At 39.6% G+C, this 21,214-nt stretch overlaps 3 protein-coding genes across 6 annotated transcripts; all 3 read left to right on the top strand.

Moving 5' to 3' along the window:
* Positions 1–514: 514 nt before the first annotated feature.
* On the top strand, positions 515–10,611 carry LOC117768945 (cyclic nucleotide-gated cation channel-like). 2 transcript variants are annotated; one of them, XM_034597462.1, is made up of 12 exons: positions 515–676; positions 1,086–1,175; positions 4,151–4,261; positions 4,415–4,597; positions 4,693–4,803; positions 6,847–6,953; positions 7,084–7,571; positions 7,687–7,965; positions 8,456–8,554; positions 8,979–9,356; positions 9,463–9,715; positions 10,042–10,611. In XM_034597462.1, exons 2-11 carry the CDS (start codon positions 1,087–1,089, stop codon positions 9,640–9,642), a joined length of 2,025 nt encoding a protein of 674 aa, XP_034453353.1. In that variant the 5' UTR covers positions 515–676; position 1,086; the 3' UTR covers positions 9,643–9,715; positions 10,042–10,611. The 2 variants fall into 2 exon arrangements, with proteins under 2 accessions (XP_034453353.1, XP_034453354.1); XM_034597463.1 differs by lacking the exon at positions 515–676 and adding an exon at positions 915–921 and having other exon boundaries at positions 9,463–9,745; positions 10,044–10,611.
* An 880-nt stretch (positions 10,612–11,491) lies between these two features.
* On the top strand, positions 11,492–14,475 carry LOC117768958 (calnexin-like). Of its 3 annotated transcripts, none has more exons than XM_034597486.1 (6): positions 11,492–11,668; positions 11,931–12,016; positions 12,666–12,785; positions 13,052–13,154; positions 13,264–13,361; positions 13,961–14,475. In XM_034597486.1, exons 2-5 carry the CDS (start codon positions 11,945–11,947, stop codon positions 13,329–13,331), a joined length of 363 nt encoding a protein of 120 aa, XP_034453377.1. In that variant the 5' UTR covers positions 11,492–11,668; positions 11,931–11,944; the 3' UTR covers positions 13,332–13,361; positions 13,961–14,475. The 3 variants fall into 3 exon arrangements, with proteins under 3 accessions (XP_034453377.1, XP_034453378.1, XP_034453379.1); XM_034597487.1 differs by having other exon boundaries at positions 13,264–13,333; positions 13,930–13,964; XM_034597488.1 differs by lacking the exon at positions 13,961–14,475 and adding an exon at positions 13,882–13,904 and having other exon boundaries at positions 13,264–13,333.
* A 696-nt stretch (positions 14,476–15,171) lies between these two features.
* LOC117768954 (fibrinogen-like protein 1) lies at positions 15,172–19,375 on the top strand. The gene is made up of 7 exons (XM_034597480.1): positions 15,172–15,358; positions 16,108–16,270; positions 16,500–16,641; positions 16,878–16,975; positions 17,671–17,759; positions 18,509–18,696; positions 18,810–19,375. Exons 1-7 carry the CDS (start codon positions 15,293–15,295, stop codon positions 19,003–19,005), a joined length of 942 nt encoding a protein of 313 aa, XP_034453371.1. The 5' UTR covers positions 15,172–15,292; the 3' UTR covers positions 19,006–19,375.
* The last annotated feature ends 1,839 nt before the right edge of the window (positions 19,376–21,214 follow it).

The raw sequence follows: 21,214 nt of genomic DNA on the forward strand, positions 1-21,214 counted from the left end.
CTAAACATCAGACACAAGTCATTGTAGTAACTTAAGAAAGCATGTTTGGTTCTTGTTAACATGTTCCAGCTCCACTGGTTTATTCCTCGACGCAATGTGATGATTAAAATCCGTTTCTGGATAAAGAAAAACAACATCCTGCCCATATTCACATGTGCAGGTGCGTACATGAAAACACTTCTCTTCCATTAATCAGGGGAATATTCACACACACACACACACACACACACACACACACACACACACACACACACACACACACACACACACACACACACACACACACACACACACACACACACACACACACTTGAGTTCAGAGGCCACTTCAAGCAGGGCTCTTGAATTCAGATGAGCCTGCTGGTGAAAAAAGACACCCACACACACTCACACACACATATGTCCACATACACACACATAAACACATTTGCAATTTAAAAGATGCTTTGTGGAGTATCATGTGATCACTCCTTTTATCTATTACATTTGTTCCCCCCATCCATCCCCTCATATGAGTATTCTTCAGTCCTCCGTGATCAGTGTCTTGCGAATTTATATAAATAGACGGAAACATGGTAGATACACAGATTAATCAATGGGATGCAACCAAACCAACAATGTGAACTGAACTGATGGATTGATGATCTGATCTGGAGTGCGTCAGGAAATTTATCAGGTTTGTCTTTGATCACATCATGTCGATCTTTCTGTCACTCCTGCGTATGATCTACTGTCATTCACAATTGTACAGCTTGTTGCTATGCCGTCTGGTTTCCGTGGTGATGCTTGACACAGGATGACTTTGTACTAGATGACCTTCCTTTTCTGACTGTGGCTCGGACATTGCTTGTGTGCGTGTGCTGGTGAGTGAGTTGTGTGTTTGGTGTTTGGCAGTCTGCATGAGGCTCTTTTCTCTTCAGTGTGAGTGTGGTAGCTTGCTTTTTATTGCATGTATGTGTTTATTAGTGTATATTATAACTGCGTGTGTTTTTTAAATCAGGTATGTTTGTATGTGTTTGTTTTTTGTCTGTGGTAATAATGTGTTGGAGTCTTTCTGTGGTGTGTGTTTGTGTGTGTGTGCGTAGTATGACAGGTCCAGTGCAGGATTCACAAAGGCTTTCTGTGAAAACATGGACAGAGGAGGAGAGTGACCAAGCTGACAGCACACTCAGCAGGTGCGCACACACACAAAAACACACACACACACACACACACACACACACACACACACACACACACACACACACACACACACACACACACACACACACACACACACACACACACACACACACACACACACACACACACACACATATAGGTGGACCTTCATTTGTGGCCCAGGACGCATGTGTTCACACAGTGAAAAAGGTGTGGCTACATGCGTCCCAGACGCCTCCAAATTTACAAAGTGGTAGTGTGGCCGAGAAGTCTATGGTGCTGGATTAAGGCTCCAGTCTTTAGTGTGGCATGGGATCAAATCCCACCACTGCCAGTTTACATTCATGCATTTGGAATATTTAGCTCAAGTCTTATGATTACAGCAGAAAAAACACAAAATACTGTGATAAACCTTCACTGTTCATTCTGTGAACAGGATGAAGATCAATCCCTGACTTTGGCAAATCCGATTCATTGAGTCCACAATTGAGACCAATAAAATCCTTTTTTTTTAATTCCAAAAATTAAAAAAATAATGGGAAAGCCTAGTGGCACAGGTAAAATATGCTGAGCCCATAACCTGAAGGTTGATGGATCAAAACCAACCTCAGCCACTTGCCATTGTTGACATGGACAATGGATAATGTATCCAGACAACTGTATAAGAGAATGGCAGCTGATAAAAATCCTGTCAACTGTCTTTACAGAACTTTAACAAAGCCATGACTCCAGCAATTTAAGGCCAAAAGTGTCTTTCTTGCCACTGTGTTCAAAGGCTTGCTTTTGAATCTCCTACCTGGAGGAGCGTAGACATCTGTGAGAATGCTGAAAACTGGAGTCCAGTGGAGGCCAAGGTGAAGATTTGTAGTTGAGTCCTCAAGATGAAAAAAATCTAAGCAGATAACTCCTCAAGCTACTTATATATGAATGCTGGGCCAATAACCCATAGAGGTCGGGGGGGTCCAAAACCATCCGGTGCTAGTTAATATAAAAAAGTGATAACAGCTGGAGTTCGATACCCTGTCCATGATCTGACAACTGATAATACAAATCCATTAAGTTTGATCTAAGAATTGGATTTAGCCTCTACCATCCCATGAGATGAGCTTTTGAATCTCAATTTAAGACATCACTAATTTTTCTTTCACCAATTTTTGAAGATGAATTCCTGACTTTTATTGTGCACTGGCTTATTGCTAGTGTTCCGAATGAACTTGCTCAAGTTATCTTGAGTAGGTAAAATACAAAAACATAAACCTGTGTTCATAAAGTGTGTTCCTTTTCTTTAGATTTAGTTACAATGACAGTTTCGTCATCCCTATTGCACATCCACCACGGTTACTGACTAATTCCTTTAATTTCTAATCCAGAATGAACTTGATCAAGTTACCGTGAGTAGGTGTTGTCAAAAACAACCATGACCAACTGTGTTGTTGCATTTGTTCTCTTAGATTTACCAACAATGATGGTTCGTCAACTTGCTCCTTCCTTTTGCAAATCTACTTCATTTGAGTTTTGTATAGGTCATCAAAGTCACTTAGTGCTTGGTGGCATCACTGTACCTTCTTGATGTAACTAGGTAGTGTGGCCAGGTGGACTAAGGTGCTGGATTAAAGCTCCAGTCTCTATGTAGGCATGGTTTCAAGTCCCACCACTGCCAGATTAAACTCATGTACATGGAATATCTAAACATGGTGTATGTATATGAACATTGTACCACTAAACAAATACAACTTTTTATTTCCTTTACAGCTCATTCAGTAATGAATTCCAGCCTTTCACTGTGGACTGGCTAAGTGCCTCTAACTTTGTATATTCAGTATAAACTTGCTCAATTTATCTTTTTTAAAGCCCAAACATTTGCTTGCTACCCTGAACTAGAAATATAGCAGAGTGGCGCAGTAGGCGCGTGTTGGGCCCATAACCCAGAGGTCTGTGGATCGAAACCATCCTCTGTTAATTACACATGTGGACAGAAATGGATGAGACCTGGAGCTCTATACCCTCAGTGTGATAATAAAGATCCTGCAAATGTCTTTGACTTATTTTGATGATAAATTCTTTTCACTGTGGCTGGCAAGTATTAATAATTAACTTGCTCAAGTTATCGTGAGTAGGTAAAATACAACAACATTTTGCAAATCCACTTCATTTAGGCCACAACAAATATTTTTTGAAATCCCCCAAATTTCCTTGCCACCGCTAACAGTAAGCAGGGAAGCTGAGAGGGGCAGTGGAAGCGTGCTGGACCCATAAAATCCTCTGCTGTTTACATAGGTTGTTAGAAATGGATAACTGCTGAAGCTCGATTCTCTGTCCACCTTGTGATAATACACAACCCCTACATGTCTTTGGCAACACTTAAGTTAAATGACTCCACTAAAGTCATGACTCCAGCACATTCTAAGACTTGGATTTAACCTCTACCATCTCAAGAGATGTGCTTTTGAAACTCACTTCTACAAATCACATGTTTGACTTTCCCTGCATTCAGGATGATCTTGCTCAAGTTGTGTAGCTAAGCTGTCAAATTTTGATGCATTCTTTCTGTTTAAATTTGCCTAAAATCACCGCCTTGGTCCTCCCTTTGGAAAATCCACTTAATTCAATCCAAAAGCCCTAATCATTTTTTTTTTTAAATGGTTTAGAATCCAAAGAATATTGTGGTCACCCCTGAAAAGCATCATTGAAAAGCAGAGTGGCGCAGCGGGAGCGTGCTTGACCCAGAACCCAGAGGGTGATGGCTTGAAACCATCCTCTGCTAATTACACATGTTGTTCACAATGGATACTGCTGGAACCCTATCCATCTAGCACCTAATAAAACAGCTGTTAGTCATATTTTATTATATAATTGTTCCATCACAGTTTTGTTCACTCTGATTAGATCGTCAACATCTTCCTCTGTAAATGAACCTTTGTTGTAGTAGTAGTTGCTGAATTACTCTTTTATATTATCTATTATATAATTGTGCTGTGTGTGTCTGTAGAGGTCAGTCGATGTGTGATGACACTTCTTCAGAGCTACAGAGGATGGCAGCCATTGATAGGAGAGACATTAATTCCCAGAATTCTTTTCGTGGGCGAGGAGCTCTCTCCAGGTATGTTAACTGGCCATTTACCTGACCAGAATATATTTAGATCCATTTATCTCCAGAGAGTGCTGACCTTTTTAATTCCCTATAATGGTCAGCAGAAGAAGACATACAGTTATTGAACGTTGATGTGCCTTTCGTCCATCCGCTTGCCTGCAGGATAGTTAGTATGGTGATCACTCTTAGAGAATGGGCTCAGAAGAGTTTGGCTGACGAGACGGAGCGACCAGATTCCTTCTTGGAGCGTTTCAGAGGTCCAGCCCATACGGACATGCAGTCCCCACCCAGCATGTACAGCCACAGCCACACTGGCTCCAATGCAGATAATGTCACCAGACACACGTATGAAAACCAAAATCCCAATGCATACACTTTGAAATGTCGTGTGGCTCTTGCATATAAAACTGTGTTTCTGTCTTTTTGTCCCTGTCTGGCAGGAGAAGGAGGTGTAATATCATGGTCTTATCTCCGTCTGATGATGCTTACTACCACTGGCTGACCGTGATTGGTGCTGCAGTCTTTTACAACTGGACCGTATTAGTTGTCAGGTTGGCAACTGTTATTGTGGCTAACAGTACCAATGGTAGTTCTTGGACTACCGAGAATATACTCTATAATACTACCACTAGCTACTGCTCTTACTATAGCAACTGTCACAGCTCCAACAGGTAGACAGAAAAATGGGCACAGTGATTGTCCTTGCCTGAACAGTATTACTCTATTTGGAAATGTGGCATTGGATTTACCCCTTGCCATGTTTGGCAGTTTCTGGAGGCAGAAATAAAATATTCTGCCGAGGCTTCACTGCTTGTGAGCAAGTCACCTCAAGTCACCAATAAATGGCTATTTTTAAGGCTGTACTCATCATTCATTTCATATCAGCAATGGATCAAACGACAGTGTACATGTAATATTGGAGATATTCCTCGTACCAATGCCACCACGAAGAATCATCAACAACTCTGAAGTCAACCCCTTCTGTAGCATTTCACTGTAAACTGATTTCAGACATGCAACTGATATCTTGACATTTTCCCTAAATTGTTCATAGGGTTGTTTGTAATAATACAAATGTCTGAGTCATTTGTGCCGGACATTTTAGGGAACTGTTCCTACCAGCCTCTTGCAAAATGTCCTGAAAATGTTCGAGTGAGCCCAAGAACAAGAATACAGCAGGAAACTTCACAGATAGTGATGAAAATGTCTGGACCCAATTTTCTGAACATTTTCTTGAATTCATGTCTGAAAACAGCTTCAGTGACTTTCAGTTCATTGTTTTGGTTTTATTGCCCTTCATTCCAACAGCTGTCATCAGCTATTGCTTTCACTGCAACCCTAGATTTATCTTGACCTATTTGAAAGCGCAAATGTCCCAATCAGCTGAACTGGACATTAAACAGACTTTACTCTGCCAGCTCCCTCCAGTCCATGTAATGTAATGATTCAGCTCATGTGTGAATAGAGCTGGTCAATCAGAGCGAGTGGACGTGTTGAGGATGTTTCTATCCTTCCTCCTGCACCCTCTACCCAGACCCCACCCCTCACAAAGAAAGTATAGTTGGTGTGAATGTTGCTGTCATGGACAATCTCCTGTTGTGTGCTACATTTGTGAAAGAACATTTTACCTATGTGATCTTAAAAGACAGCTATAATTCCCAGCTGTAGAAAGGCAGCTTTTTTCAGCAAAGAAGCTGAGTTGAATCCACTATATATTACCTGCCATTCAACAAATAGCAGACAAAGTTATCTACAGAACATCGCGGGGCATTTAGCCACTAACTTATTTCAACTGGAGCAACAGTAGTGGGAATGTTTTACTCTCATTCGGACATTTGTGTTCTCACATACAGCCCCTCTGGAGAATGTTCATAAGGTTCTCCGGAATTCAGTGCATGTCTGAAAGCAGATATATACACTTAAACATACTTTGTTTAAGGCCCATAAAAAATCTATTCTATTGATACAAACGAATGCAAAAAAAAAAAATGCAACAATAAGAAAAGAGAAAATAGCTAGAATATTGACAATAAATGAGTATGCCATATCTGCTGGATGTGTAGCTGGGCAACCATTTGTTTTGTCATATGTCAATGTTTGGTTTTACGTGAGCCCAAGTGGTAAAATGTTTTTATCAATGCAGGTTAATGGAAAACAAGTTAGTGCAACTAGAAACAGAAACTACCAGCTGTAGACAGCATTATTTCCCCTCACCTTTTTCTCTCCTGTGGGATGTCCAGTTTCCTTCTTCAGGCCCCATCACTGCAGAGGGATGTAGCATCTGATTCCTTGGATACACATGTTGTCACTAGATGCATGTACTTCATCAGCCTCTTTGTGAGGAAAATGTTTGACTTTGTCAATGAAAAAGACATTGGACATATTAGTTCAATAGCTTTGGCATTATCTAAGTATTGGGCGGTAGTGGCAATAGTGGCATCTAATTTGAGATGCTACTCCTACAGATGCAAAGACTAGCATCTAATTAAACATGGTACTATTGGTACAGCAACTGCTACTAAAACAACAGCAAGTGCAACACGTTGCTTTGTTTTTCTTTGTGTGCTTGAGTGTTGTTGTATCTGTATCTGTAGGGCCTGTTTTGATGAGCTTCAGATGAGGAACCTGTTAGTGTGGATGGTGCTGGACTATGTCTGTGATGGCGTCTATATCCTGGATATTGCTGTTCGCCTCCATACAGGTACTGAAGAAACTGAAATCAGACACATGAAGCTTAAATCTCCATTCACACACAAAAAGTTTGTGGCAAAAACTTTGCCCTGGGTTTTTGTTTTAATTACAGTTTTCTGAATGTTATATTGTATGTGAAGGTTTTCTGGATCAAGGCTTGATGGTGAAAGACGTGCGCCGCCTGAGAGAGACCTACGTTCGAACCTCACAGTGTAAATTTGACATCTGTTCCATCCTTCCAACCGACCTGCTGTACCTGACTGTTGGAATCAGCTACACTCCTCTTCTTCGATTCAACCGCCTCCTGCGTCTGCCACGTCTTTTTGAGCTGTTTGAACGTACAGAGACCCGAACAGGCTACCCCAACGCTTTCCGTATTTGTAAACTGGTTCTGTACATCCTGGTGATCATCCACTGGAATGCCTGTGTATACTACAGCTTCTCTAAGGTCCTGGGCCTGGGCTCAGACTCATGGGTTTATCCCAATGCCTCAGACCCAGAGTTTGGGTCTCTGAGCAGGAGTTACATATACTGTCTGTACTGGTCAACCCTGACACTGACCACTATTGGAGAGACACCACCTCCTGTTAGAGATGAAGAATACTTGTTCTTGATATTTGACTTCCTGGTATGTTCAAAGCAACGGAGTATCCTTTGCTCACATTATCCTTCCTCAATTGTCCATGAAAGTCAGATTCTGGTTTCAATCTATCAAAAAATGTTGAGACTCCTTTCTGTTCCAGGTTGGTGTCCTGATTTTCGCCTCCATTGTGGGAAATGTTGGATCCATGATCTCTAACATGAATGCCACCAGAGCCACTTTTCAGAGCCGTGTAGATGGGCTGAAACACTACATGCACTTCAGACATGTCAGCAAGGTGCTAGAGCAACGCGTCATTCACTGGTTCGACTACCTCTGGACCAATCAGAAGACAATAGATGAACAGGAAGTGCTGAGGAGCCTGCCCAGTAAACTGCGAGCAGAGATTGCTATTAATGTTCACCTGGACACACTGAAGAAGGTAAAGACAATCAGTCAATGTGACCCAACCCCAACCTCTTTTAATGTTCTCAATATAGTGACAGAGGGAGCATCAGTGTTTCTATTGGTCAATCAAGAACATCTTTTGTTTACAATTAAATAGAGGTGAACTGTGACCTGTAGAGGTCCACTGGAGCTCAGTGGAGGTTGAAGGAAACAGGAAATACATGTTTGAGTTTGGCCGTTATTGGGACATCAATAGAAGAAAATGAAAAACTGAGCCAATATGGAAGGATAATGTAACGTTAACTTAAGTTGCCAGTATTGTTGCTGATGCTCAAATTTCTGGTTTGTCTGGTTCTTTCACCTGTTGTGACACAAAAGTTCCACTATCATGATTTGTTGTGTGTGTGTGTGTGTGTGTGTGTGTGTGTGTGTGTGTGTGTGTGTGTGTGTGAGTGTGTGTGTGTGTGTGTGCGTGCGTGTGCGTGTGCGTGTGTGTGTGTGTGCGTGTGTGTGTGTGTGCATAGGTGCGTATTTTCCAGGACTGTGAGGCAGGCCTCCTGGTGGAGTTGGTGTTAAAACTTCGACCACAGGTGTTTAGTCCTGGAGACTACATTTGTAGGAAGGTCAGTTGTACCACTTCTGTTTCTGTAGGTACTGTTGCACACACTGTAGTCCATTAATACCACTCTCAAAAACACATATATTGAAAAATGTTACCCTGTCTCCTACTTGGGGTTCCAATACTACATCTGCATTCCTGGTTTTCTCTGGCATCACTGGACAAACTGCCTGCACCAATGACAAAACAAAAAATATCTCTGCTGTTGTTGACCTTTATTGCCATCTTTTGTCCAAAGTATTATTCTTATTATTGCACTTTTTAGATATAGTCAGTAAAGCAATAAAGATGGGCAATGAAAGGTCCATGGTCAGCGTCCTTTAGGCCACTAGGACAACCTAGTTCAGTGAGTGGTGATGGAAATATTTTATGTATACAGTATCAGTACTAATTTTCCTTACTTATATATTCTGTCTTTTTTTTCCAAGGGAGATGTGGGTAAGGAGATGTATATAATTAAAGATGGCCGCCTGGTAGTGGTGGGAGAGGATGGAGTCACCCAGTTAGCTGTTCTAACCGCAGGGAGCTGCTTCGGTGAAATCAGCATCCTGAACATCAGTGGCAGCAAGATGGGGAACAGACGTACAGCTAACATTCAGAGTCTGGGTTACTCCGATTTGTTCTGCCTTTCCAAACAAGACCTCATGGAGGCACTTCAAGAGTTCCCCCATGCCCGGGCCCAGCTGGAGCAAAGGGGAAGGGACGTCCTGCGGAAGGAGGGGCTTTTGGAGGAAGTGAATGTGTCTGCGGGGGAGGAGCTGGAGGAGAAAGTGGAGCGACTGGAAACCAGTCTGGATCGGCTGCAGGTCAGAACAACCAGTTCACTGCTACTGCTGCTGTTAGTACTGTCACTACGTTACACACTCATTGTTACAATGATGATGATGTAACTGATAATAATATTGTTTCCAGACATGCCTGGCCCGTCTGCAGAGCGAGTTCAACTCTTCCCAGCTGAGAATGAAACAGCGAATCACGGTGCTTGAACACAACATCGCCACAGTAGCCACAGGCAGTGGCTTCCTGTCAGACGGCAACGACAGCGCCTCTGGTGGCGAGGGTGTGCGCAGTGAAATCAACATCCGGCTCTGAGGGAAACACTCCAGCTATTGAAATATCACACCACATCTTTATTGTCACAAAACCCTGACTGTGTTTCTTTTATATAACCACAGAATTTGGAACACAAAAGAAAATACCACTAATCTCTCATTCTGTGCGTTATCGATTGACAGAAATGCATCACAATTTATTTTGCAGCTGCCTTACTTGAAGTTTTTAACATATTCTGCCTCTTATTTCACATTTGTAAAATGAAGCTCAAAGTACCATCGGATCAGACATCTTAAAAAACATTCATACGAGAAACTAATTCAAAGCTTGAAAACCATTAAAAAAACTATTATATCTAACGATTAGTAAAACTCATTAGGAAAGGTTAACTCAGGAATGCACTAATGCCTTGTATATATATTGACATTGGCACTTGATTAGGTAAACACAGACCTGATATATGTCCTCAAGTATGAATTAAAGAGGCTGGCGCCGAGGACGGCTGCCGTGTCTCAAGCTCCCCCACAGCTCTGCTCTTTTTTCAGTTTTTTTGTTATTTATTCTGCTTTATTATTTTTTGCTTGTGTAATATTTTGAGCATTGCTAGAAGAGAGCCTGTGACCCAAGCATTTCATTGCCAGCGACTGCTAAATGTGATTGTTGTGCACATGATAATAAAGTCTTGAATCTTGAATTCACTAGGCAGCATTAAGTCTGTGAGTGCTGGTTATAATCTGACTGCTATCAGACCTTATAAAGACATTTAAAAACATCAGATACTTAAACTTCTCCCCTCACGATCATTCGATCGTTCTGTTAATCTATCATATAACATCTTACATGACCGGATCAATATTTTTCATCATTCTATATTTTTGATGTCCCTCATAACTCAAGACTAGCTGTTTATATTTGACTCCCAAAGTGTTTTGTCTTTTTACTCCCTCAAGTTGTTTTATTTAATAGCTCATCTGCTCTATTTGAGAAGAACACTGTAGAGGATGTTAAGGTTTTTCATTTGTGTTGTACTGACTTCTGATTATAGCAGAAGAGAAAATACATTTTGAAAAGTGTAAATGTTTTCTTCTTTGAAAAAACGCTCCTCCTTTGAAAATGTGTCAAAATCTTTTAGCTTCATTGTATATGAACAGCTTCATTATTAGAATACTATTAAATACTGTGTTAAGCTTTGAACACATGTGAACTATGTGACATCATGAGATGGCCTGTAAATAAGGCATTCTGTGTTTTATGTCTAGAGATCCAGGGTTTGAACACAGGCTCTGAACGTCAGTCAGTAGAGACTAAACACTGTGAAATGACAAGTCAAAAGCAAAACCTGCATAGTAATAACATGCAAAATGAATTAAGACACTGGTGTGTTATTCTTATGCCACTGGGTGATGCCAGTCTGTTGTAAAAGGCTGCTACCTTGAACAGGGGCCAAGGAGGCACTGGCCCCAAATGAGATGGACCCCTAAAGTACCCCTGTCCTGTCAGTGATTTGTATAAAGTTGTAATTTACTAACAAAAAAGGGGCAATTTGTTTGCACATTTTTAAGAACACAATGTGCTTGAACAGTTTTCAAAATATATTCAACGATGTGTTTGTTAGCTCAAAGCTATAGAGCTAATAGCGAACAAGGAATGACATAAATACAAACCTTACAGAATCAGTAATTGAGCTTGGATGTCAGGCATATATGGCCCCTCTGTGTAAATTGTGGCCCATTTATGGCCCCTGATATAGAAAAATTCTGGATCTGCCCCTGAACTTCAAGGCTTCCGAACAGAAGTCCTTACTGGCAGAAAGTTTAGACAACATAACTTGGTTATTTTTCGGAAATGTTCATGGTTTGTGTTAAAGGTTAACCATGTGCAAAGGCTTGACTTCCCTCGTGTGCTGAAAGGCTGTTTAAATAACCAAGTGAGACGGCTGTAATGTGCTCACTGCATTTTCTGCAGCATGTCAGTGAGTGACTTGGGACCAAAGTCCAACATGGCATGCCTGTGATTTCAGGAAGTGACTTGAAGGGATCTCGTGGAGAAATCGCTGCATAAACAGGTACAGTAGTTTCTGTCAACACATTGTTTGGTTCTCTGTAGCTTCTCTCACTTCAATGGTCTTTCTGTTTTTGATGTTCTCCCTCTTTTGTCCCACTCTGCTTCCCCTCTGTTCTCTTTGCATGTTTCTTATCTGTGGTGTTTTGTCTCGTAGTCTCTAATTGTTCTGTGACACACTGATCACAACACAAAAACATCCCCTCTCTCACGTCTCACTCAGCTGTAATCATGCGCTTGGTTGAATGAATGTGTGTGCATGTTAGTGTGTGTTTCAGTGATGGAGATCAGCATTGTGTTGCTGTGTGTGACGCTGGCAGCCAGTGTGACACCAGCGTCTTCTGCAGCAGAGGTAAGACCATCTTTAATGTAATGTTAATTTTCCATGAACTAAATCTATTAATCACTATTTAGAGAAGATTAATTATTGTCTTTTTAAACATCATTATTAATGTCCAACACATTGAACATTTATAACCACAAACAACAAATAATGCACAATGTCTTTTCACAATATCTCTTTAAAGGCCTCTTAAATAAAGACATTGTACATTTTCCAAAATAATTAATGGATGTACATAAAGCAAAGGTAAAGCCTGTCGTGTGATTATCTTCAAAACATGCTTGAAAAAAACAAACAATTTTGAGGTCAGATTTAGTTAGATTGTTAGATAGTACTCATACACCACCTAGTGGTCAGATCTATATATGCACAGAAATAAATGATTGGTCTGCAGGCTGCCCTTAGCTTTTATGGTCCCCTTTTTTTAAATTTCTCTTGTATTATTATTGTTTATTCAGATACTTTACTTGATTTTCTTTCATGTGATCATCATTTTGTGGTGATAGTATTACTATTATTATCTGTCTTCTCTAGTGATGCCAGAATTCTTCCTGGCTGCTTAGGGCGTCTATGTGTGTTAAAGCATGATAACTGGATATGCTGTAGATATTATATAACAGATGTGTATATATATACTTTTTGTATATGTCTGCTGTAGCCAGGTATCATAGAGAGCCTCCTACTGGCCACCAACCAGCGTCCATGGCTCTGGGGTGTCTATGTCTTCACTGTGGGACTTCCCATCATTCTCTTCATCAGCCTCATGTGGCCTGACATGGTACAGACAGCTTTTTGTGTGTGTGTGTGTGTGTGTGTGTGTGTGTGTGTGTGTGTGTGTGTGTGTGTGTGTGTGTGTGTGTGTGTGTGTGTGTGTGTGTGTGTGTGTGGTGTAGCTACAAAGCACTAATTGTGTATGTGTGTGTGTGTGTGTGTGTGTGTGTGTGTGTGTGTGTGTGTGTGTGTGTGTGTGTGTGTGTGTGTGTGTGTGTGTGGTGTAGCTATAAAGCACTAATTGTGTACATGTGTTTGTGTGTGTGTGTGTAGCGGTTTGGGCCTCCTGATCAAGAGTATTACTACAAGAAGTGTGATGATGCTCAACCAGACGATCCTGACACCTCACAGTGGACAGAGCCGTTACAAACCAAAGGTAATAAGGTAATACAGGTAATAAATCATGGTATGGAAACAACATTAACAGCATGTTACTCCTCTCCTCTCCTCTCCTCTCCTCTCCTCTCCTCCTCCTGTACGTAAAGCCGGAGAAACAGTAACAAGGAGAAGGGAAACTCAGGGTAACCAGAAGAAGTCAGACTTAGAATCCTGAAGGTGAGTGTCAACAGACAAGTTGATGGAGGTAATAATGACTGATGATGTGATACTGATGATTGTTAAGGTGTGATAGGTATGATGGAGGCAGGGAGGTTTAAAGAGGGGCAGTTCATTTCATAAATAACTCATGACCACATTCTGAGAAATGTTCTGGCACTGTGCTATCAAGCAAAAAACAAGGACTTCAGGCCCAGTTACAGAGCTGAAATGATACATCATCTTACTTCAAAACAGCTTATATACTCTAACAGTTGGATAGAGCTAACGTGTTTCAGCATTTGCAACACCAGTCCTTTAATTATAGCCCACTTAGATTTCTGAATAATAACGTTACAGTTAATGCTACTGTTTTGCCAGATTAGTATTGTGAAGACCTTTGTGACAGTGCTGATTGTTTTTAAATAAAAATATGAATAAAATGTAAGATGGTATTCAAGTAAGCCCAAATGCTTGAATATTAACAAATTCAACTCTTGCTCAAATTTCTGGTTTGTCTGGTTCTTTCACCTGTTGTGACACAAAAGTTCCACTATCATGATTTGTAGTGTGTGTGTGTGTGTGTGTGTGTGTGTGTGTGTGTGTGTGTGTGTGTGTGTGTGTGTGTGTGTGTGTGTCACTGATCAGAGCCTACAAGAGGATGGAATCTTTGGCCAATCTCACTGATGACTGGACAAAACAACAAAGACTGAATACTGAAGACTAACTAATTCATTATATTGTATTATGGCTTTTCTTCAGGTCAATTTATAATTCTAAAATTATAAATATATATTGTAGATATTTCTAAATATTTCAATTTGGTAGATTACAGTATTTTAGTGCACATACTGTACATGAAGTAAGGCAGATGAAGACATGGAGATGAACTAATAAAAAGTAAATTTGACACAAAATGATTCTGTTTTTCTCATTGATAAGTTCAGATTATCTTCACATGAATAAACTGATATACATATAGACTGAAGACGATATAGAGAGGTCTGGCATGAACAGTAACAGTATTTCTTTAGTGCACAACAAAGATGAAGTCAAGAAAATGTACTTCAGTCAATTTTGGCTGAGAAAAAGAACAATTTGACACAAAAGGAATGGGTTAAATATACACATATATCTGTAGATATACAACAAGTCACAGACACGAGAATGAGAGCCATGTATGAACTCTCATTTTCATAGGACGAGGTGGCAAAGATGTTATGGTGATGAAATGCTTATCCATTGTGCTCTGCAAGAGCTAAAACTAAAACCTGTCTTCTTTTCCTTGACACAACAGCCTGCTTGTGCCATCTCTATTTTGAATAATCAGTAACGGCCACTTTATTCACTCAGGTTTCTTTGTGATCCTCTGAGATAAAGTATCTTCCTGCTGTTTGGAGGTGACCTTCAGTGGCATTAAGCTCCTCACAGCATTGACTGCTCATCAGCTGAATTACCACTCAAGTCTGTTGATGATAGTTGAGGAGAGTGTGAGGCAGATGAGCAGGAATAGGAGAGAGCTGTCAAGTGGAGAACAGACGAGAGGGATGATAAAAAGAGACGGCAGAACACAGAGGCGAGGAGAGAGAAATGGCAACGGTAAAAACACTTGATTTTGTGATGTTCTCATCATCTCTGATCAAATTCATATATTTGTTGAGGAATATTATCATAGTTATTCACACCTATTGGCTATTTTATTCCATTACGTATAATACCACAAGAAAGAATTTCCCAACAAGTGCAGCCAGTTTTGGCACATGTGTTCCAGACCCTCCCTGCATATTTCCTACATTTTATGACTGTAGAGAATCTGGTATTTTGTCAGTTTCTGGTTCTATGTGGCAACAGCTTGGTTTGGCTGCAGGTGTGAGGAAAATCCAACACACTGTTGGAAAAGACAACTGAAACAACAGTATAAAACTCAACTTTGAGAGGAAGAACTCTCCTTTTTCTTGACTTGCTGTCGAAGAGACGAGGATGAGAGGCCCACTGCAGCTGCTCATGGGACTGATGGTCATCACTGCCTGCTGTCAGTCTCTCTGTGTGAGTTTTTTATTTGGAAATGTTAAAATTATACTCAACAAATCTGTTTCCCTTTGTGTTTGTATGTATTTTTACATTTGTAGAAACACATTATCATTCTCTACTTTAATGTACTGTGTTAATTTTATTACATATCTAGATTTTGTATCTAGAATTTATGAATTTAAGTAGCTCTATAGCACTATAAGTATATTTAGTTACTCGGAGATGTGGTTGATGTCACTTTTAGAGTCTTAAGTTGCAGGACTAATTCAATGAAAAGTGACACTGTTTACATAAGTAAATGTTCAAAGTGTGGTTTCTTTAAGTAGCCAAAGCCTGGTTTAACAACAGATTGGAAGATAAGAAGACTAATGCCATTCACATCTTTATGTTAAATATGTAACTACAGCCACCTACTGGCCAGTTTAGCTGAGCATACATTTTAAGTTAATGTTACAAAGGGGAAATTTGTTGCAGGGAGGGTTGAATGTAATAGTCTATGACATTCTGCAGTGTATCAGTTTTTATAATCTGGTGCTTATTGACAGTATTGTGATCCATTTCGCTGAATATTCATATTTACCACAATTCCTTTTTTTTAAAGTGCCAGTAGATCTACTACAGTGAAATAAAGTAAAACAACAAGAGCAAATACTATTGTTTTCAATGAGAAATGTTTGTTTCTTTATTATTACTGTAGCACATGGGTAAGAAGTTAATTGTGTGTGTGTGTGTGTGTGTGTGTGTGTGTGTGTGTGTGTGTGTAGGCGTTACAAACTTGCAGTGAGGAGGTGGCTCGTCTGAGGGAACAGGAGAATCTCCTGAAGGGCCTGCTGGAGAAACAAGAGCTCCTCCTCCACAGATTACAATCGCTGAACCAACCTATCGACAACAACAAAGTGAATCAGACCCAGGACACTGAGTATGCAGGTCTGTCTGGGCCTCAGAACTGGAAAACTGCAGAACTAGTGCATGAGGCTCTCCTATTAGAGAAACAGACAACAGATAATTTACCAAAGTTCATTCTTCACAATGACTGTGTGCATGTTTTTTCATATTATGCATACTTTCAGAATGAGGAAATTAATATAAAGACCCTCACATACAGTATATAGCAATACATATTGTGTGTGTGTGTGTGTGTGTGTGTGTGTGTCAGATTGCTCCCAGCTTTTCACCTCCGGCTTCAGATCCAGTGGATTCTACAGAATCAAAACCAGCAGAGTGTACTGTGATATGAGTGAAGGAGGAGGTTGGACTGTCATTCAGAGACGCATCAATGGAAGTGAGACATTTAACAGGTGTGTCTGAAGTCTGATAACTGTTAATGTAAAGGGATGAAATCAAGTGAAAATAATGCTATCGGGCCTAAAAAGAATATTATACACTCATGATTCTCCTCTAAACCCCCATTGATAAGAGAATGGTTGAATCCTTTTAAGGACATTGCTCTAAACAAAAGATCATTAGTTATAATTTATAAAGTAGAATGATCTATCTATCTATCTATCTATCTATCTATCTATCTATCTATCAGGTCCTGGGCGGAGTACAAAGAAGGTTTTGGAGACATGAACTCAAAATCAGGAGAGTTTTGGCTTGGAAATGACAACCTGCATCACATCACTGCACAAGGTCAACACCACTTCTAAAAAACATCTATTTTCTTACATTAACAATGGATCAAATGTAATATTAACGGTGATGCTCACAGTAATGAAACCACAGAGAATGGACTCCTCGTTTTGTTTTTCAGGCACATAGCTTTGCCGTTTTGCAGCACTGTCACTGTTCATATTTCCATCTGCAAGAAGAAGTTTTAGACTCAAAAAGTGAGGCCAAAGTGTCACGATTGCCCTCTGGTGGCTGGTGGTTCAAAATAAACGTAGAACACATTTTTCACAAAGATGGTTCCTATCAATTTAGATTTTATCACACTGGTGTATGTGTGTTCATTTCATTAATAATTAATAATACATTTTTCCATTCAGTTTGATTCTCATTAGTTATTTCATGCTATAAAAATGGGGTGAAACATCCTGATTGACAGCTAAGACAATACTGAGGCTCCATCCCCCCACTGCTACACAGACTTTGGTTCCAAATTACATCATCAGTGCAAGATGGCAGTGTTAATAAGATAAGATAAGATAAGATAAGATAAGATTATCCTTTATAAGTCCCACAATGGGGAAATTTGCAACATTACAGCAGCAAGATTCATTCCTGAATAGTGGTTGGAAGTGGCATTGCACTATTCATCTTTAGTCTATGGTTGATATACATGGATTGTTTTGCAGACATGTATTGACTAAATCTATGTGTTACAGGGAATTATTCTTTGAGGATAAACCTGGAAGACTTTGATGGTGGCCAGCGCTATGCTGAGTACAAGAACTTCAAAGTGGCCGATGAAAAGGTGCTGATGCAGACTGACAACTATAATGCAGTAAAACCTTAGACTGTATAGCTTTTTGTCATATACTTACAAATATTTGATCATGCTGAGGAAAGTAACTGATGAATAGTAATTCCTCGATGGAGCTAATCATCTGGTTTTCTTGTGTTTATATATTCCATCTTTTTCATTATGTGCAGGCATATAGAAACAGTTCTGAAGGTTGAGAGGGTACATCTCTCTACAGTCTCTACACAAAATATGAAGCTAGCCGGTTGCTGGTTAGCTTAGCATAAAGACTGGGAGGAGGGAGAAACAGTAAGAGGGGTTCTGTCCAAAGATATACATTTTTTTATCCAATCCAGTGAAGCTCAGTAGTTAATTGGTTCTTTTTTAAATATGTAAAAACAACAAGTTTCAAATTAACTGTATTTATATAGCGTTTTTCTAGTCTGCAATTTAGGGTTCAGTATGTTGCTAAAGGACACTTCGTAAGGCAGACTGGAGGAGCCAGGGATCAAACCAACGACCTTCGGGTTTAGTGGGTGACCCTCTCTTGAAAAGTTAGACGACTTCCCTTTTTTTTCGTGACAAATGTGACAGAGGGATTTCAGGGCTTTGTATACTGAAAATACTTCTTCATATTTAGTTTACAGGCATGAGGAGCTTCTCATTTTGATTTCTTTAAGAAACTGTACTTTCTAAAAATGTTGAACGATGTCTTAAGTTTTTCTTTTGTTGACCAACTCTTGCAATATGTCTTTCTGCAGGATCACTACCGACTCACGGTTGGAGCCTATGTAGGAACAGCTGGAGATGCTCTGTGTGGAGGTTTCCATGTTGGTGTCTCGGAGTGGGCGAGTCACCAGGGCATGAAGTTCAGCACCTACGACCAGGATAATGACAACTACAAAGGCAACTGTGCCCAGGAAGACGAAGGAGGCTGGTGGTTCAACAAGTACAGTTCTTCCACCAAAATGCACAAAGATTCCAACATACACAGCACAAAGCATAAAATATAAATTAAAGTTTGATCAAATATTATTTCCTCTTCTTTCTCTCTCTCTCAAGGTGTCACTCGGCTCATCTTAATGGCATCTACTACCCCAGTGGTCACTACAGTGCAGTGACAGATAATGGTATTATTTGGTACACATGGAGAGGGTGGTGGTATTCTCTGAAGACCAGCATCATGAAGCTGCGACCCACTGACTTCAAAATTGACCCCATTGACGACCCCAATGCTGTAAATCACAGTCCATCTTAATAGATCAGACATGAGCAGATATCAAATCGAATTATTTTAGGGCTAAAACAGTTTGTCAAGCCATATTGTTTTAATTGGTGTAAAATCCCATTTGAATTTAAAAATAAGTCAAAACAATAGACTGTGAGTAAAGACAAATGATGCGTCTCCACTTCCTCCCACTGCAAAAAATGAAGTAAAAATATCCAGGCTGTGGATGTTGCCATCTCAACCTATTTTGAGTCAGAGTCTGAGCATAAGTGATCGTAGAGTGGAGTTGTGGCATTGAGGTCCCGCCAATACACCACCCCAACCAATCACCTGTCAGTCTCAGCTGTCAATCATAACATTTCACTCGGTTTTTATAGCATCAAATAACTAATTCAAACCAAACTTATCAGAAAAATGAACACCTGAACAAACATAAATGTGATAAGAACTACCTAAAATGACACAAACTTTTTCTTTGGGGAAGAAAATCATTCATAATGTACTATTTTTTACTATGGCTCAGGTTCGATCTGATGATATGGAGAAGCCAGAATTTTTGACATATACTGCAGACAGCCACCAGGAGGCGATCAAGATTTTTTCGGCTTGACTTTTGGGGAGCTGTCATAATTTCCATCTTTATATACAGTGTGTAAACCTTATTTCATGATCCTCTTAATATTATCTGAACCTATTAAGTTCCATCTGGTTATTCTGCTAAGCAGTAACTATATGAGCAGTGTATGAAGCCAAGATGAACCAATGAACCAATCAGTCAAAAGTCTGAAGTGGTAGATGAAACTGCACATCTTAACAATATAGTTGAAATGTCGGTAGCTTACATAGCAATATCTAAATGTGTAAAAGGTAGTTTGCATCGTCAGGAGTTGTGAAACACTGACAAGAATGTTGCAAGGGGAAGTGGAATGCACACACAGCTGTCTGTTTTGGTGTATAAAGGGAAATCTGATGCTGATGTGGGTTTTTGTGTGTGTGTGTGTGTGTGTGTGTGTGTGTGTGTGTGTGTGTGCGTGCATGCGTGCGTGCGTGCGTGCGTGTGTGTGAGCGACAGACAGAAACATCAGACTGAAGAGGTGAAAAGAGCCATTCCCATGTCACTGTAACAAGAACATAGCAGCTTTTCATCTGTTTAATAATAGCATGGAGTGAGCTCAGAACTGGTAATTGTCATAAAGATGAACATTAACTCTCTATGTATCACAAACAACAAATAAATGATTCCTTTTATGGCTTTAATTTATTCTGTACTTCATCAGACTCTTAAAAGTTATTATTATCAAACTCAACTTGTGAACTTTCATTCAGCTCTGTCTCTCTACTATTTGCATTATGAACATGATTCACTTTTATTTCTATTACAGTGAACTATTTCATATAGACATCTTAATTGGTAATATTATAATAACCTCTGTATTTTGAGTCATCTTTGAGTCTTTATTATCTCTTATAATGACTCATTTCAAGAACAAGGGCTCCCAAGGCAGCTGATATTTTGCTGTTGTAGTGAGACATTCTAAATGTTTTATGATATTTTTAGTAATTATTAACATCATTAATATTCTATAATATTATGAATATAATTAAATTAGTGTTGTCGCTCTTTACCATGCAAGCACATTGAAGAAGTCCTGACGCCAAATCACTGTCAGACAGTGAGACAGGGAACTGACCAACTGTGTATTCTGAAATCACATATAGAGACTATGATTATAATAGTAGCATTATGTTAATAATCAATAGGGTTATAAACTGCTAAATATCAGCCTCACTGTATTAACCAAAATTCTAGCAAGCAAAAATTGGCACGTGTTTATGACAAATCCATTCATGTCAGTGTATATGAAAAGTAGTAGCAGATAGTAGTAGTATCTGTTTTTAATATGACAATAGTTCATTGTTTTTCTCTAGAAGTTTTACAGTTTCCTTTATGAGTACATAAGGCTTTTCAGGATTAGCAGTGGTATATAATTTTGTGTCAGTAAATCCAAACATTACACTTTGTACTTATATTTATGTATTTATTTACTTACATATTTATACATTATTGATATCTACAACTTTGACATCTGGAGAACATTAAATAATGTGTAAACATTATTTAATGTTCTGTGTGTGTGAAATTACCTGAGGTTGGTTTATCTGAATTAAAGGTCCAGTGTGTAAGATTTAGGTGAAAGGCATATATTGACAGAAATTGAATATGAAATAATGCTAGTGA

This window comes from Hippoglossus hippoglossus, chromosome 10 (assembly GCF_009819705.1).
Source record: "Hippoglossus hippoglossus isolate fHipHip1 chromosome 10, fHipHip1.pri, whole genome shotgun sequence".
In the NCBI taxonomy this organism is placed as follows: Eukaryota; Metazoa; Chordata; class Actinopteri; order Pleuronectiformes; family Pleuronectidae; genus Hippoglossus; species Hippoglossus hippoglossus.

What these genes read in the sequence shown, in the direction of transcription:
- LOC117768945 (XM_034597462.1), top strand. Translation starts at nt 1,087, where the DNA reads ATGACAGGTCCAGTGCAGGATTCACAAAGGCTTTCTGTGAAAACATGG. An exon ending in GCTGACAGCACACTCAGCAG is followed by an intron (nt 1,176 to 4,150) that starts GTGCGCACACAC and finishes GTGTGTCTGTAG; the next exon opens with AGGTCAGTCGATGTGTGATG. An exon ending in CCAGTCTGGATCGGCTGCAG is followed by an intron (nt 9,357 to 9,462) that starts GTCAGAACAACC and finishes TATTGTTTCCAG; the next exon opens with ACATGCCTGGCCCGTCTGCA.
- LOC117768958 (XM_034597486.1), top strand. Translation starts at nt 11,945, where the DNA reads ATGGAGATCAGCATTGTGTTGCTGTGTGTGACGCTGGCAGCCAGTGTG. An exon ending in CAGCGTCTTCTGCAGCAGAG is followed by an intron (nt 12,017 to 12,665) that starts GTAAGACCATCT and finishes TGTCTGCTGTAG; the next exon opens with CCAGGTATCATAGAGAGCCT. An exon ending in AGAGCCGTTACAAACCAAAG is followed by an intron (nt 13,155 to 13,263) that starts GTAATAAGGTAA and finishes CTGTACGTAAAG; the next exon opens with CCGGAGAAACAGTAACAAGG.
- LOC117768954 (XM_034597480.1), top strand. Translation starts at nt 15,293, where the DNA reads ATGAGAGGCCCACTGCAGCTGCTCATGGGACTGATGGTCATCACTGCC. An exon ending in CCTGCTGTCAGTCTCTCTGT is followed by an intron (nt 15,359 to 16,107) that starts GTGAGTTTTTTA and finishes GTGTGTGTGTAG; the next exon opens with GCGTTACAAACTTGCAGTGA. An exon ending in TCAAAGTGGCCGATGAAAAG is followed by an intron (nt 17,760 to 18,508) that starts GTGCTGATGCAG and finishes GTCTTTCTGCAG; the next exon opens with GATCACTACCGACTCACGGT.